Source organism: Camelina sativa, chromosome 14, assembly GCF_000633955.1.
Source record: "Camelina sativa cultivar DH55 chromosome 14, Cs, whole genome shotgun sequence".
In the NCBI taxonomy this organism is placed as follows: domain Eukaryota; kingdom Viridiplantae; phylum Streptophyta; class Magnoliopsida; order Brassicales; family Brassicaceae; genus Camelina; species Camelina sativa.
This window is the reverse complement of record NC_025698.1, coordinates 28,918,687-28,935,878: the sequence shown is the minus strand read 5'-3', so window position 1 is coordinate 28,935,878 and position 17,192 is coordinate 28,918,687. Positions and strand designations below refer to the sequence as shown.

The window sequence follows — 17,192 nt, the reverse complement described above, 5'->3', positions numbered from 1 at the left end:
GCTTCTTCTGGATGACAGGTCCGGTCGAGTTTCAAACGTTCTCAACAAAGAGGACCTGGGTGGAGGTCAGACCGAGACAGAACCCTCTTCCTTGGACTTCTCAGGTTTGGTTTAAGGGCGCAATACCTAGACATGCGTTCATGATGTGGCTTCTGCATTTAGACAGGTTACCTACAAAAGCGAGACTGGCTAGATGGGACACACACATCGACGCAAGTTGTTGCCTCTGTGGTCGGTACCAGGAAACCCGTGATCACCTATTCCTCCACTGTGAGGTCAGCGAGGAACTCTGGTCGGAAGTAACTAGAAGACTTGGCTACCGGTCATTCTCTTTTCACACTTGGGAAGCCTTCACCAGCTGGTTGGACATGAAAGATAAAACATCAACACGCTCCCTCCGAAGGCTAGTTGCTCAAGCCACTGTTTACGCATTATGGTGGGAACGTAACACCAGACACCACCTCAACATCTCCACTGAGACTACTATCTTATTCAAGGGTCTTGACAGGCAGATTAGGGACGCTATCCTGGCGAAGAAGACTAGGAAGCATTTTAAGGCCGCTATGCCGATGTGGTTAAAGTACGTTTAGACATATTATCTCTCTCTTTTGGTTCCTTCCTTGTTTTTAGTTTTTTTTGGCAAGAAGTAACCTCTGTATCCAGCTTTTATAAGTTCCTCAAACTATTAGTTCAATGAAATTCACATATTTATCAATTTTTATATCAAATCAATTAATCCAATTGGTTTTGATAGTCATGAAAGGGCTAGGAAGTATTGGCTTGGGTGCAGCAATAACTCTCTACTATGAGACTTCTTATATCACAGGAAGGAAAAACATAAACCTAAGATCTTCTGTAGGAATCAATGGCTGGCTTCCTGCTTGGAGGTAGGCTCGCTTTAAACCATAATGTCAATATTCTATTTTTAAGAAAACTTAAGTTACCCACCTTTTAGACGTGGAATAAACCTAAATCAATCTTGCAGAAACTTAATGCACAATATGACATTTGATTATGGGTCCCCAAGTTTTGCTCCATCATTACCAATCTTATTTACACAAGGAAACGATATGTGTATATTGTCATCGACGCACATATCTACATTACGATTTAGATATCAATCGCGAGAAGATGCTGATTCTTCTTAATTATCCTTTTTTTTTTCTGTGTCTTTCACAGCTAATATTGTAGTTCCCTTCCCATTTGGATACAAATGTGGTGACACTCTTCGCATGGATGGATTTCCAATTACGTTTACACCAAACGAAGGGTCTAAACATGAAATTAACTTCAATTTGTTATTTGATTTGATCACTACTTGACCTTATTTTTCTCAATCTAATTTTGGGATTATGCATTGTGCAGGAATCATCATCTAATCCTTCCCCAAGTAATCGATGAAGTTCGCTTATGGCTTACAATAAAACTCCAACTCTAGGGTCAATAATGCTCATTACCACTGCGTAGAAAAAGGAATTGGAGAACAAAACTATTATACAATATACTACATTTATTTTTTTAATTTCTCCTTTTTGTTCATATATAATCAATAATAAATATGAATATTATAAATATTATATTAACTACATTTAAACAAAACTGATTTTGACCAAAAAAAAAAAAAACTGATTACTTTATAATATCTAAATTATAAAAGTACCTTAACAACAACTTTGATGAGATGTCAATTTACCTAAAAGAAGTTTTCTTGTCTTTTATTCATATGGTGATCTATATATTATTGAATTGTGTTCCACCCAGATATGTTTTTGTGGTTTTTTACACTTTAATTTGATATTGTAGACCAATCAAACAAATAGTAAGTAAAAAAAAATATTGTTAACTACTTTAAATAGATTATGCCTCTAGAGAAACTTTGTTATGAAATAAATTGTGTAGGACTTTTGCCATCCATCTAAATTTTTTTAAAGGTGTGATTTTGTCAACTTTTAATATTAAGATTTTTCTTTTGTAAGGCTCCTTTCTTGATTTAAAAGAAGAAAAAAAAAACACTCATTTCTTTTATAAAAACACAATGTTCTTCCCTTCCCTTCTCTTATATCTTTCATCTCTAATGCAACTTCTTCTCATCGAAACATGGCTTCTGGTTCTGGTTCAAGAAAAAAGAAAACATTTGCTTCTGGTTCTGGTTCAAGAAAAAAGAAAACATTTGCTTCTGGTTCTGGTTCAAGAAAAAAGAAAACATTTGCTTCTGGTTCTGGTTCAAGAAAAAAGAAAACATTTGCTTCTGGTTCTGGTTCAAAACAAAAGGAAACATTGGCTTCTGGTTTGTTTTTTACCTTGTTGACATTATTCATGTTTCTTCCATAGTTATCAAATTATTTGACAATTTATTCTCATATGGTCTATATGAGTAGAACTCATGAGTGAATTTGTGTATATATAACACTATACATACAGGTAGTGGAAACGTAAGTGACAAAAAATTTGGACAAACTTACTCTGTTCGACCCTCAGGCGTTCATAAAGCCACTATTGTCTGGCTACACGACGTCCGGTTCACAGGCTACTGGTAACATTCTCGCATACTATTACTATCGTCTTATTTATAAATATAATTACAAAGTACATTCAACTTTTAACTCTTTTTTTTTGGGTCCTAAGACCATCTCCATTGGATAATTTGTTTTGCATGTCTTAACATAAATTTAATTATAAAATAGTATTATTCTATTATTAGTGTTTTAAAAACAATAACATGCTCAATGAAAATTTCTTAATAAAAACACTTTACATATAGTGTCTCACATTCTCCCAAAAATTTATCTGACAATAATATATATATATATATATATATATATATTTTAAGTATAGATTAAAACACTCTCCTTGATATGTCTAATGGAATCGGGGAAATGGTCTAAGGTCTTTATTTAGTCAAAAGTAGAATTTTGTCATGATCCGCAAAAACTAATTTTAACAGCTCTATTTTATTTGTGTATGCATTTAAATGTTTTTGGAGCGAAAAAATGATATACAGTTTGTTTCACTAAAACTTTATATTACATATATATATATATATATATTTGTAAAATAAATGTACTTTATTCTCACTATAAATATGTCTATTATATATGCAGCTTACTTCCGGCTCTGCAAAATTTGAGGCATCCAAATGTATGATTTTGCCATGCAATGAACTTGAGAACATGCGAGATGATTTTGAATCTTTAAATGAAGTAAACTCATATATTACCGAAATTTTATCTTCCGAACCCGATAATGTTATTTTGAAATTAGCTGGATTTAATTAGCATGCACAGTTAAAGAGTATATATGTTGTGTCCATTACATGTATATATGATTGATTAATTATATGTTAATGTTGGTTTTGGTAGTTATGAAAGGAGTAGGAGGAATCGGCATGGGTGCAGCACAAGCTCTCTATTATACGAGTTGTTATGCCTTTGGATGGGTTCCCATAAGCCCACAAATTGTTATAGGGATCAATGGGTGGCTTCCTGGCTGGAGGTAGCCTTATTAAGCTCTTATATTGTTTTTCCACCAAACAAATTAAATTTAAAATACTTCAAATTTTAATAAGGGCGAAACCCAATCTTGCAGGAACTTAGAATACAATATGAGTAATACTAATTTTGGGACTGCAAATCGTGCCGCATCATCACGAATCTTACTTATGCATAGAACTTGTATGTGAAACAAGTTATATATATCTACAATAATGTTATATAAGAAACGCAAGATCATGCTAATATTAACTTGATATATCATGGTTTTTGTGGTTTTTAACCGAGTCTTTTGATTTGTTTTCTAGGTTGTTTTTGAGATTTTATAGGTTTAGGTACTCATTGGCACGAATGGAACGCAAATGAGCTAAAAATGGTGATTTGGAGCATAATCAAAGCATTAAGGCTGATCGGAGACGAGTTGAAGACTACGCATTGAACGATGCTACCTATGCATCGATCGATGCAGTGCCCAAAAGCCTAGTCGGAAGTTTTCTCTACAAGCTTTAGAAGATTTACAAAATTTGCTCAAGTTTTCCTTATTTGCAATGAAGGCCCAAGGCGTGTTTTAGAGTATATTTAGGATTTTTTATCGTCATTATTAGGACCTAAGTTTTTCTCTAGAGAGTTTTATTCTGCAACCTTATTGAGAGAAGAGATATTGAGAGCTTTGGGAGAGAAGAGATATTGAGAGCTTTGGGAGAGATAGATCTAATTTCATCTGTAGAGAGAAGATTCTTAAACTCCCTTGTTACTTCTTAATTTAAATCGCTTATTATTCAGAAAAGATGTTTTTTTCTTCATTAAACATGTCTAAGTAGTTTGCTTGTTAGGTTTAGGGTTTTCATAGGGTTTTTATGGTTTATTAGATCTGTTGTTTTTAGGATTTATCATCTTGTGTGATCTTCATCTTAGGTTGTTCTTCATATTGATTCTTGATTGATCACCTATAATTAATATCTTAGGAAAATAAATTGATATGAGAGTATAATTGATTTTCCTGATAAAACCTTTTGATGAGCAAAATTATTAAATCAAATCTCTTGTTTATAAATTATTAAATTATTTTCTGCAAAGAGATTTGATTTAATAATTTTGTGAACAATGTAAACTTGTTTATAAAACTGATTTTTAACCTTGAATTTTATAAAGAGATTTGGATTTTCTGGTTTTAAATTTAGATAATATTTGCAATGAGAACTAATTTATTTACCAAGAGTTTAGAGTTCTAGATCTGATCTTAATTGCTTGAATCCTATTAATTTATTGATTTGATATTCCATAATTTCCTGAGAAACTCCCTATGCCTAGCTCTTTGATCCTTTGAATTTACAACACTCTTTTTAATTCTGTTTCTACATTGTTTTTAATTTAATATTTTGATTTAGCATAATTAAAAGATTGATAAGTCTATTGTGTGATCTAGAGTCTCTGTGGATTCGACCCCTAGAGTATTACAACTGCAAGGCTGTTAGTACCATTAGGGTATTACAATTTGAGCATATCAAATTTTGGCGCCGTTGCCGGGGACTCTTTTGATTCACCATTAGACCAAAGTCTTTGATTTTGTCTAGATTTTTATTTATCTGTTTTACTCACACGCTTTTGTTTCTTTTCTCTTGTGTGTTTCAGGTATATGCCTAAGCCGCACACCAGGAAAAATCAAACAGGTCCTACCTTGAATCTTACAAACCAAGAGTTAGGAAGACTAGAGCGTGACAACAAGAAAGCAGCCAAATCAACAAAGATGGTCAACCCAATCATATTGAGACCAGATGAGGCTGGAGTTTTGAGAGATCAAGAGGGTCATGTGTGGAACGAACAAGGCCAAAAACTTGATGATGAAGGACGGGTCATTCAGGAAGAACTCGTCATTGCGGATGAGAATGCACGTTGCGTCGAGCGACGCAACCAGGAAGGCATCGACCGATGCAACCAGGAAGGCATCGACCGATGCAACGATGGCGTCGATCGATGCAATGCCAGAGCCGATGCGGAAAATGTTCAGAGGCGACAGGACGACAATGGAGAGCTTGTCAAAACTCTTGCGGACTTTAACATACCAGATTTGTTCTATGAGAACCGCTCGACAATTGTCCCTCCTCCCTTTCCGAGGAATGATTTTGAGCTGAAGCCTGCCTACTTCGCTCTTGTTGAACAAATGCCATTCCAGAACTTGCCGCATGAGAAGCCTCTAGACCATATTGAGCACTTTGAGGATATAGTCACCAGCATCAAGGCTAATGGAGTCACAGAGGACTATCTCTATTGCAAGCTCTTCCCCTACTCTCTTGCTGGGGAAGGTTCTCATTGGCTAAGAAAACTCAAACCGGGATCTCTGACAACCTGGCATGACATCAAGGTGGCATTCTTGAACTACTTCTATGATGATGCGATGTCTGATGAGCTGAGGATTAAGCTCTCCACCTTTAGACAAGGACCTGCTGAATCTTACAAAGCTGCTTGGGTGAGGTTCAAGACATATCAGAGAAACTGTCCGCATCATAGGTTCTCAGAGGTTCAGTGGATTAGTATCTTCTTCAGCGGGATTGACTGGAGGTATCAGATGGCTTTGGATGCTGCTAGTGATGGGAACTTCAAGACAAGGTACCCAAATGAGGCTGAAAAGTTGATAGAGAGGCTAGCATCGAGCAACAGTACTAAGAATGCAGACTTAGAGCGCAAAAGAGCACATGAAGGGTATGGTTCAAATCAGTTTGCTACAGTGAATGCCAAATTGGTTACAGTGCATAACCTTCTTGTTGGAAAGAAGTCAGTCAATTTTGCTGAAGATGTTGAGATTTTTGAGCCAGAGCCGCAGAATGTAGAAGAAGATGTCAACTTTGTGTATGGGAATCAAGGCCAAAGGTTTTAAAATCAGCAAGGCAACATGTCTTTCAGTGGAAACAACCAGCGCAACAACTATCAGTCTAATTCTACAGGCTTCATTCCTAAGCAAGATTATCAGAAACAGCAGCAGAGCAATGGTTACACCAAAACCTATGGCAACTCCTCTTACCAATCTCCTCCTCCTAAGACAACTGAAAGTACGATAGAGGCAATGCTTGAGCAGATTCTTCAAGGACTAGAGCAGTTAACAGTGACATTCAATGGGAAGATTGACAATGTCTATACTGAGCTTACTGGCAAATTTGATTCATTGAATGTCCAAGTTAAGAAGCTGGAGAACCAAGTTGCACAAACTGCTGGAGCTGTGAAAAGGCAAGAAGGATTCTTACCAGGAAGAACTGAATCAAATCCGAAGCACTCTTGCAATGCTGTGACCTTAAGGAGTGGTAAGCAATTACAGTCTGAAGCTGAGAAGAAGCAGAGAGCTCAAGAATTTTAGGAACTAATCGATGAGGATGATGAGTTTGAGGATCCGGAACCTGCGTCGACTGATGCAGCTGCAAAGCATCGACCGACGCAACCCTCAGAGGACGTAGAAGAATTGCCTTTGCGAGACAGCATCGACCGGTGCAACACAAGCAACGACCGATGCAATGTCCAGACCGAGACATAAGTTACGAAAGCTCCGATTCCAGTTGCTGAGAGAGTGTACAAGCCTAAGGTGCCTTTTCCCAAGAACCCAAGGAAGTCTAAACAAGAGCTTGATGATGCTAAGTGTAAGGCTATGATGGATAAACTTATTGTTGAGCTGCCATTGATTGATGCGGTTAGAACTTCTCCAATGCTTAGGAGATATGTCAAGCGGATGGTGACTAAGGATTTGAATGCTGAGCAGGGAGTAATGATGATTTCAGCCCAAGTTAGTGCCATCATTCAGAACAAGATCCAAGAAAAGCTTCCTGATCAGGGTAGTTTTGTTCTTTATTGTACAATCTTCAGTGAAAGGTTTGCTAGATCTTTGTGTGATCTTGGTTCCAGTGTCAACTTAATGCCTAGATCAGTAGCACTCAACCTTGGGATGACAGATTTCCAACCCACCAAGATTACTCTTATCCTTGCTGACAGATCAGTTCGTATTCCTGACGGTATTCTTGAAGATGTTCCAATTAAGATTGGTAATTGTTTGATACCTACTGATTTTGTGGTCTTGAAGTATGAAGAAGAGCCTAAGGATCCTTTAATGTTGAGAAGATCATTCTTAGCTACTGTTGGAGCCATTATTGATGTCAAGAAGGACATATTGGTTTTAGTGTTGGAGATTTGCAGATGCGTTTTGACATGGATAAGCTGGTTAAGAGGCCAACAATAGATGGTCAAACTTTTTATGTGGATACATTGTCTAATCTTGCTGAAGAGATTTTCAAGGAGCTGCATCCTGAAGATCCTCTTGAGAGAGCATTGGTTGCTTTTACTGAAGAAGCTGAGCATTTAGATGACATTGCTGCTGGGTATGTCAAGTTACTAGATGCTAATGAGCAAGTGAAGAAGTTGGTTGCACAAGAGGAATTGGTTGGTACTTCTTCACAAGCTGAGAAACTATCAGATTGGAGCCTTGAGAAAGCTCCAAAGCTAGATCTTAAGCCACTTCTTGCAGGGTTAAGATATGCATTTCTAGGTGAGAATTCTTCTTTTCCTGTTATTGTTAATGCTTCCTTGAACAATGTAGAGCTCACTTTATTGCTAAGCAAGCTGCGCAAGTTTCGCAAAGCTCTTGACTATTCTCTTGATGATATTGCAGGGATTTCTCCGGACTTGTGCATGCATAGGATTCATCTTGGGGAAGGAGCTAAAACATCTATTGAGCATCAGAGGAGGCTAAATCCGAATTTGCAAGATGTTGTCAAAAAGGAGATCATGAAATTGCTGAATGCCGGGATTATCTACCCAATTTCTCATAGAAAATGGGTTAGTCCAGTTCATGTTGTTCCTAAAAAAGGTGAAGTTACAGTGGTGAAGAATGACAAGAATGAGCTGATTCCGACACGGACAATCACCGAACACCGGATGTGCATTGATTACAGAAAGCTGAATGCCAAAACAAGGAAAGATCACTTCCCGCTGCCCTTCATTGATCAGATGCTTGAGAGGTTAGCTAACCATCCATACTACTGCTTTTTGGATGGTTACTCCGGGTTTTCCCAGATTCCGATTCATCCCGATGACCAAGAGAAGACGACTTTCATTTGTCCATATGGTACTTTTGCATACCGCAGAATGCCTTTTGGTCTCTGTAATGCTCCTGCGACATTTTAGAGATGTATGATGTCCATCTTCACAGACATGATTGAAGATTACATGGAGGTTTTCATGGATGATTTTTCTGTATATGGGTCTTCATTCAAGAGCTGTTTGGATAATCTCTGCAAAGTGCTAGCTAGATGTGAAGAAAAGCACTTAGTTCTTAATTGGGAGAAGTGTCATTTTATGGTTTAGAGATGGTATAGTGCTTTGTCACAGGGTTTCAGAAGCTGGTATTGAAGTTGACCGCGCTAAGATAGAAGTGATGACAGGTCTTCAACCACCAGATAATGTGAAGTTGGTAAAGAGTTTTCTTGGACATGTCGGGTTCTACAGACGCTTCATCAAGGATTTCAGTAAGATAGCTAGACCACTTTCAGCTCTACTATGCAAGGATGTCAAGTTTGAGTTTACTGATGAATGCCGTTTAGCTTTTGAACGGATTAAGCAAGAGCTTGTGAGTGCTCCAATTGTTCAACCACCAGATTGGGATTTGCCTTTTGAGGTAATGTGTCGTGCCAGTGATTTTGCAGTAGGAGCAGTGCTAGGAAAGAGGAAGGATAAGAAACTTCATGTTATTTACTATGCTAGTAGAACACTTGATGATGCTCAAAGGAATTATGCAACAACAGAGAAGGAGCTGTTAGCAGTAGTGTTTGCTTTTGAGAAGTTTCGTTTTTACTTGGTTGGATTGAAGGTCATAGTTCATACAGATCATGCTGCACTCAAATACTTGATGCAGAAGAAGGATGCTAATCCAAGGTTACTAAGATGGATTCTTCTTCTTCAAGAATTTGACATTGAGGTTAAGGACAAGAAAGGGATAGAGAATAAAGTAGCTGATCATTTATCAAGGATCAAGATAGAAGATGATGTTCCAATTCATGATTCACTGCCAGAGGAGAATGTCTACTTTGTTGATATTGGTTCTCAAGCTACATTGTCTCGGGAAGTTTTGCAGACCCGTGGCAGTGCATCAACCGACACAGCTGGTGTATCGATCGATGCAACATCTCGATGCGAACAAGATTTGGCGAATGCATCGACCGACACAGTACCATGCATCGATCGACGCACGTATTTGGAATCATCGGGTTATGAGTTTGACGACGACATGGCTGCTCTAACTACTTCTGATCAACTGTGGTATGCTGATATTGCGAATTACCTTGCTGCTGAGGTAGGACCAGAGAAGTTTACAGGGTATGCAAAGAAGAAGTTCTTGAGTGATCTTAGGAGATACTATTAGGATGAACCTTATTTGTATAAGCATTGCTGTGATGGAGTTTACAGAAGATGTTTAGCAGAAACTGAGGTACCTGACGTTTTGTTTCATTGTCATGGATCCGACTATGCCGGACATTTTGCTACATTCAAGACGGTTTCCAAAGTTCTCCAAGCAGGCTTTTGGTGGCCAACGATGTTCAAAGACGCTCATGAGTTTGTCTCAAGATGTGATGCCTATCAGCGGAAGGGTCAAATCAATAAACGGCATGAGATGCCACAAAACTTCATTCTTGAGGTTAAAGTGTTTGATTGTTGGGGCATTGATTTTATGGGACCATTCCCTTCTTCTTACAAGAACATGTACATCCTTATAACTGTTGAATATGTCTCCAAGTGGGTGGAAACTATTGCAAGTCCCAAGAATGATTCTGTTGTGGTTCTTAAGCTGTTTAAGACCATTATCTTTCTACGGTTCGGAGTGCCTCAGATTGTTATCAGTGATGAAGGTAATCACTTTATCAATAACGTGTTTGAGAAGTTGTTGAAGAAGTATTGAGTTCAACATAGAGTAGCCACCCCATATCATCCCCAGACTAGTGGTCAAGTTGAGGTTTCTAACCGCCAAATCAAAGAAATCCTTGAGAAGACAGTGGGGGTTACTAGAAAGGATTGGGCAGCGAAGTTAGATGATGCACTTTGGGCATATCGGACTGCATATAAGACACCACTTGGCACTACACCTTTTTATCTGCTTTATGGGAAAGCATGTCATCTTCCGGTGGAATTAGAGCACAAGGCAGCATGGGTTGTTAAATGGCTGAATTTTGATGCCAAGACAGCTTCAGAGAGAAGGTTGGTTCAGCTGAATGAGTTGGATGAGTTTAGACATAATGCATTTGAGAACTCTAAGCTATACAAGGAGAGAACCAAGGCTTATCATGATAAGATGATCATCTCCAGAAATTTTGAGCCTAATGATCAGGTACTTCTGTACAACTCTCGCTGGAAGCTGTTTCCAGGTAAGCTTTGTTCTCGCTGGTCCGGGCCATTCACTATCCAAGAAGTCTGCCCTTATGGAGCTATTGTGCTGCTGAACTCCAAGGGAGAGAAGTTTACTGTCAATGGACAGAGGGTGAAACAATATTGGGCTAATGCTGGGATACCAGACGGACACATTGTGCGTTTGGATGATGCACCTTCTGCCTAATCCTCTGCCAAGTCAAGCTAATGACTTAAAACAAGCGCTGAGTGGGAGGCAACCCACTGGTATGATTTAACTATTTTTATTTTTATTTTTAGGATTTACTACATATTGATTTTGAGTTTTGAGTTTAAGTGATGCAGAAATCGTAAAAAAATATATAAAACATAAGTGGCAGTGCATCGACCGACACAGCTGGTGCATCGGTCGATGCATTGCTCGATGCTGTTACTGGATCCGAGAGTAAACGGGCTGGTGGGTATGGAGAATACAACTGTTGGTAGGCCGGACCAAAGCCCAGTTGCATCGACCCAACACTTGCATCGACCGATGCAACCTCAACATCGATCGATGCAAGTTAAACTAGAGTCGCGATTAAAGAAACCCGACTTCGTCTTCTTCGCCTCTTTTCCTCAGAACTCGAACTCACGAAGTACAGAGAATTAAATCGATCATAACTCAGTCAATTCTCCATCAAAATCCGACGATTCAAGGCTCTATCTGCTTGATTTTCTCTCCTCTACTCGATCCTCACATCCGCTTTCAGATTCAGAGCAATGAAAACCCGCAGTTGATCGAAGAGACTTTGGCCCTCCACTTCCGCCGCGCCTCCGCGACTCTCCACTGCCGGCGACCCCTCCTCCGGTTCCACTGAGGCCAATCTGATCACTTCCAGCTCCTGGTGCACCTTTTCAAGCCACATGTCATGATCCATGGCCAAGAAGAAAAGGACTACGGATTCCACCACAGCATGTTTGGCCTGGACGTCCAACTGAAGAGGTTAAGAAGCTTGAATACATCAACCGACCGCTTCTTGATACTTGGGGAGAGTATGAGACTATGTTCTACAATGCTTGGCTGAAGGTTGAGATCAAGCCAACTCGGTTCGTTGATCATGTTACTATGCAGAGGCTGGGGATTCATGATGAGGTACTGAGACTTCTGGAGAAGATTGGATTGGGGACTATGTGCACTCACCACTATGACTTATTTCCAGAGCTGGTCCGACAATTCATGGCTTCAGTCCGCCTTCTCTTCCAGAACGAGCAGGTCCCGAAAGCTAGTGAAGGAAGGCTGTATTTCTTCATTAGAGGAGTTCAATATGAGATTTCTTTATGCTATCTTTGTGCCATTTACGGTTTTAGTAGAGAGCTAGAGGGAGTTTCACTTCCAGGAGAGTTTGTAGATGTCTCGCATCTCTGATCCTACTTTGGTACTGGCGATTATGATTCCCGAAGTTCCACTATGACTGATGTGAGGCATCCAGTGATCAGGTACATTTTTAGAGCCATAACCAACACTATTTTGTGTAAGATGGAGCCTAGGAAGATGAGAGTGAGTGAGCTGGAAATGATGGCATATGGGATTTATGATTTGATTGCTGAGGATGATAGATGGGTTGACCCTGAGAGGGTTAACTATGGTGCAATGTTTGCTTCTCATTTGATCTCTTTGAAGGTCAAGCCTTTTACTCCTATTTTCCAGCGACAGCGTATTTCTACTGATTCTGTTTCCGTTTGTACTGAGAGGTGCGTTATTGATGAGGAGCATTTGAGGAACTCCACTTGGATGAAGAGGGAGATGCTATGGCATTTTAAGGATTCTACTGGTACTCATCTGATCAGATTGCCACGACCAGACCTCACCACTATCGGAGAGGATGCAGAGCAGTTGCGTTTTCTTCCTCCTGCATCTGATTTTGTTATACCATCACCTTCCCGTCGCCATAGAGCTGCCGCACCTGCTGAGCCACCTGTTGCCGGTTTTGCTGATGATCACCCTGCTGGGGGTTTTGAGTTCGGTTCCTCCTCCGGCACTACATCGTTCGATTTCCCTGAGCCACCACAGCCTTCTGCTATTATGAGTCAGGGAGCCTACCAGGAGTACTAGACATCCACCATGCGTGCCATCTGGAACGCGATTGCTCGATTGTCTCGGTGTGGCTGCGTCCGTCCCACTAGGCGCAAATCACGTTATCCTCCCCTTGGTGGAGCGAGCGGTAGTGATGCAGATCTTGCTGATGGTGATGGTGATCCTGAGGACTGATCTTATTTCTATTTACGGTTTCTTTTATCCTTTTTCTCTTTCACTTTAAGTCATTTTTTTATTTTTCCTTGAGTCAGTTTGTCATTTGTTTCAGATTGAACTTGTATTGCGTTATGAACCATTATCTATCATGTTGCATTTAATGTTGTTTTTGAGTGATTCTTAACAGATCTGACTTTCATGAGAAACACACAACTAAGAAGGAATCAGAGTCGGAGATGGACGATGTTGCATCAATCGATGCAATATTTGCATCGGTCGACACAACGGCTAACAAATTGGTAACACGTATTTGGTTCATTATTTCACTACTTTTTCAATTTGATTTTTCTTTCTTGATCAATCTTAGGCTTGATAACACTGGGGACAATGTTGTTTAAGTCTGAGGGAGATTAGTACTAACTACGTTTTCTTTCTTGAGTGTGAGTTGTGTCTGTCAAAACCATATTTTTGAGTCAAATTTTTCAAATTTTCTTTTTGGAATTAGGATATCTAACTAATGGTTTCTGTTCTTTGGCTAACACTTTTATGAATCTTGATTATGCTTGATCTCAGAACTGAAGTTTAGAAAAGACTATGAGCTGTATCAACAATCCTGAAAGCCCTTATCCAAAGGATATCTGGTTTAACTAACGTTGTCTCAACTTTTATCAGGATTTTAACCGGACTTAAATCTCTTGGTTTGGGGTTTGAGATCGGTGGACTAGATTTCTTTTTCCGGCCATACATGACAGTGCAATTTTTCAAAGTATGTCTCCCCTCTCTTTTCCCTTCGGTACTTAAAAAAAAAGAAATTGAAAAAAAAAAACATGAGATGATTTTGATCGGTTTAGAGAGGTAGGTAAATTACCTGTGACCTCATTATTCTATTCTTGAGTCAAATGATCACACAAAGCTTGGAAGCGAGGGGTAGGTAAATTACCAATGACCCCGGTATTCGCTTACATCTTTGATTATCAAAAAAATAAAAAATCAATCCTTTGGAAGTGAGAAAAGGGGGAGGAAAGGAGATGTATGAAGAATGTCTTGGCCTGAAGAGAGTCCATATGCCACTGATCAATACACCAAGGTAAGAACTCACCTGTATTTGTTTTAATTTATGTAATGAGATGACAATGGTGAGATTAGAGATTCCTAAGGATTGTAGGATTTGAGTAAGGAATGTTGATGCTTCTCAATTGACAAAGTATATGAACTAAGTTCTGGAGATCAAGACGATGAAGAGTGCGAAAAACAGCTACCTGCAGTTGAGTGAATTCATGTTTCCAAACCTCTTTCACAGGTCTAAGTTTCTGTTTTGCTTGAGGGCAAACAAAGGCTAAGTCTGGAGAGTTGATATATCATGGTTTTTGTGGTTTTTAACCATGTTATAAGTGTGCTTTTTGAGTCTTTTGATTTGTTTTCTAGGTTGTTTTTGAGTTTTTATAGGTTTAAGTACTCATTGGCACGGATGGAACGCAAATGAGCTAAAAATGGTGATTTGGAGCATAATCAAAGCATTAAGGCTGATCGGAGACGAGTTGAAGACTATGCATTGATCGATGCTACCTATGCATCGATCGATGCAGTACCCAAAAGCCTAGTCGTAAGTTTTCTCCACAAGTTTTAGAAGATTTACAAAATTTGCTCAAGTTTTCTTTATTTGCAATTAAGGCCCAAGACATGTTTTAGAATATATTTAGGATTTTTTTATCGTCATTATTAGGACCTAAGTTTTTCTCTAGAGAGTTTTATCCTGCAACCTTATTGAGAGAAGAGATATTGAGAGCTTTGGGAGAGACATATATGATTTCATCTGTAGAGAGAAGATTCTTAAACTCCCTTCTTACTTCTTAATTTAAATCGCTTATTATTCAGAATATGATGTTTTGTTCTTCATTAAACATGTTTGAGTAGTTTGCTTGTTAGGTTTAGGATTTTTCATAGGGTTTTTATGGTTTATTAGATCTGTTGTTTTTAGGATTTATTATCTTGTGTGATCTTCATCTTAGGTTGTTCTTCATATTGATTCTTGATTGATCACCTAGAATTAATATCTTAGCAAAATAAATTGATATGAGGGTATAACTGATTTTCCTGATAAAACCTTTTGATGAGCAAAATTATTTCCTGCAAAGAGGTTTGATTTAATAATTTAGTGAACAATCTAAACTTGTTTTTAAAGCTGATTTTTAACCTTGAATTTTACAAAGATATTTGGATTTTCTGGTTTTAAATTTAGATAAAATTTGCAGTGAGAACTGATTTATTTTACTAAGATTTTAGAGTTCTAGATCTGATCTTAATTGCTTGAATCCTATTAATATATTGATTTGATATTCTATAATTTCCTGAGAAACTCCCTATGCCTAGCTCTTTGATCCTTTGAATTTACAACACTCTTTTTAATTCTGTTTCTACATTGTTTTTAATTTAATATTTTGATTTAGCATAATCAAAAGATTGATAAGTCTATTGTGTGATCTAGAGTCTCTGTGGATTCGACTCATAGAGTATTACAACTGCAAGACTGTTAGTACCATTAGGGTATTACAATTTGAGCATATCATAACTCTTTCATTTTTCTATGTCACAGCTGATGATGTTATTCCCTCTGCGTTTGGGTACAAATGTGCTGACTACCTTCGAGTGGCTGGATTTCCAACTTTGTTTAAACAATGCGGAGGGTGGAAACATTGATTACTTCACTTCGTTTTGTTTTTACTACCATTTTCTTAATACACCTTTCTTAATTTTAGTTATACTGCGTGCAGGGATCATTTAGTGAATGAGATCCGTGTTTGGCTCAGAACCCTTGGGCTTTGATGATATGGTTAAAGTTAAACTATGCGGACCAAAGAGATCTGGAGAACAAAATTAACGTACAATATTAATATCCATTATGAAGTGTGTTATTTTTTTAGCTTTTGTCTTTATATCATTGATATTCATAATCAATAGTTGACTAAGTAGTAATCCGTGCTACAACACAGAGAAAAATATTGTCATATAAATTTTAAATCCATAAAATGATTAAGAATTATATTAATCCGGGTGCTATAGTACATGTGCGTTATTTTTATGTAAATTAAAAAAAAATTAAACCTATAAGTGTTTACTTTAGAACGGGAAACACGTCACACTCCCATCCTATCCCCCCACGTTCTAACCCATCTCCTCTTATCATATCTCATCCCGTCTCATCTTGTATCGTTTTATCTAGTATTGTCTCGTCCCGTCTCGTCCCATATCCATCAGAATTTTTTTTATCTTATGTTTGTTTCCTTTTAAATAATTACTTGTTAGACAATCTTTACAAAAAGAGATTGGGTAAGAAATTTAGACGGGTTACCAGAGTTCTATGTTGAATATTTTTTTTTTATTTAGTTAGTTAAAATCATCCTATAAATTATATAATTGTTTTCAAAAACACCAAATATCTCAAAATGTCCGTTCTAAAGTGGTTAATTACCTGTCGCATAGTTAATCCTTATCCAAATATGGGAAAGCTCGATACATAAATTTATTTACCTATATTTTTTTATTTTATACTTTAATCTAAAATTTATGTCCCCTTTTTTAAAAAAATATTCAATATATTGTTTTTCATTATGCGAATTTACACGTTCCAGTTTACATATACTAGAATTTTCTCAAAATTTAATTATTGATTTATAAAGTATATATAATAAATTAGTAAATTAAATTACTTAAAAAACACTGGTAAAACATATATTCAGTTAAATAATAAACTCTTTTCGGTTGGAAAATTTTAAATGTATAATAATAGTATTTTTTCATAAAAATTAGTTGGCAACTCTTTTACGATGTTTTGTCAATATTTTGGTGTATATGTAGGATACCGCAACATATACCGAAAATAAACATGATCATCATCTTCATCAGCTAGAAAATATACCATTTTTTGCAATCCATCCATAATAATCAATGACAGTCCGTGTTTTTTAAAATGTTAAAGTAATTTTGTTATGGGGTGTTAAATCTCGTTCAGTCCCTTCTCATCCTGTCCCGTCCCGATCCATCCCATTAGAAATTTTATGTCCCATAATGTAACGCCCCGACCACCACCTCTTAGTGGGTCC

The 17,192-nt window shown here is 37.7% G+C and overlaps 1 protein-coding gene across 1 annotated transcript; it reads left to right on the top strand.

Moving 5' to 3' along the window:
* On the top strand, positions 866-15,915 carry LOC104744100. Its single transcript, XM_010465122.1, has 9 exons — positions 866-887; positions 2,422-2,533; positions 2,945-2,957; positions 3,102-3,245; positions 3,285-3,291; positions 3,360-3,492; positions 3,586-3,671; positions 15,686-15,776; positions 15,864-15,915. The coding sequence occupies exons 1-9, from the start codon at positions 866-868 to the stop codon at positions 15,913-15,915; spliced, it is 660 nt and encodes a 219-aa protein (XP_010463424.1).

Excerpts from the sequence above, each read along its gene's own strand:
- LOC104744100 (XM_010465122.1), top strand. The coding sequence starts at position 866 with ATGGCTGGCTTCCTGCTTGGAG. Across the intron at positions 888-2,421 it reads GGCTGGCTTCCTGCTTGGAG|GTAGTGGAAACGTAAGTGAC; the intron begins GTAGGCTCGCTT and ends CTATACATACAG. Across the intron at positions 3,672-15,685 it reads CTTACTTATGCATAGAACTT|CTGATGATGTTATTCCCTCT; the intron begins GTATGTGAAACA and ends TCTATGTCACAG.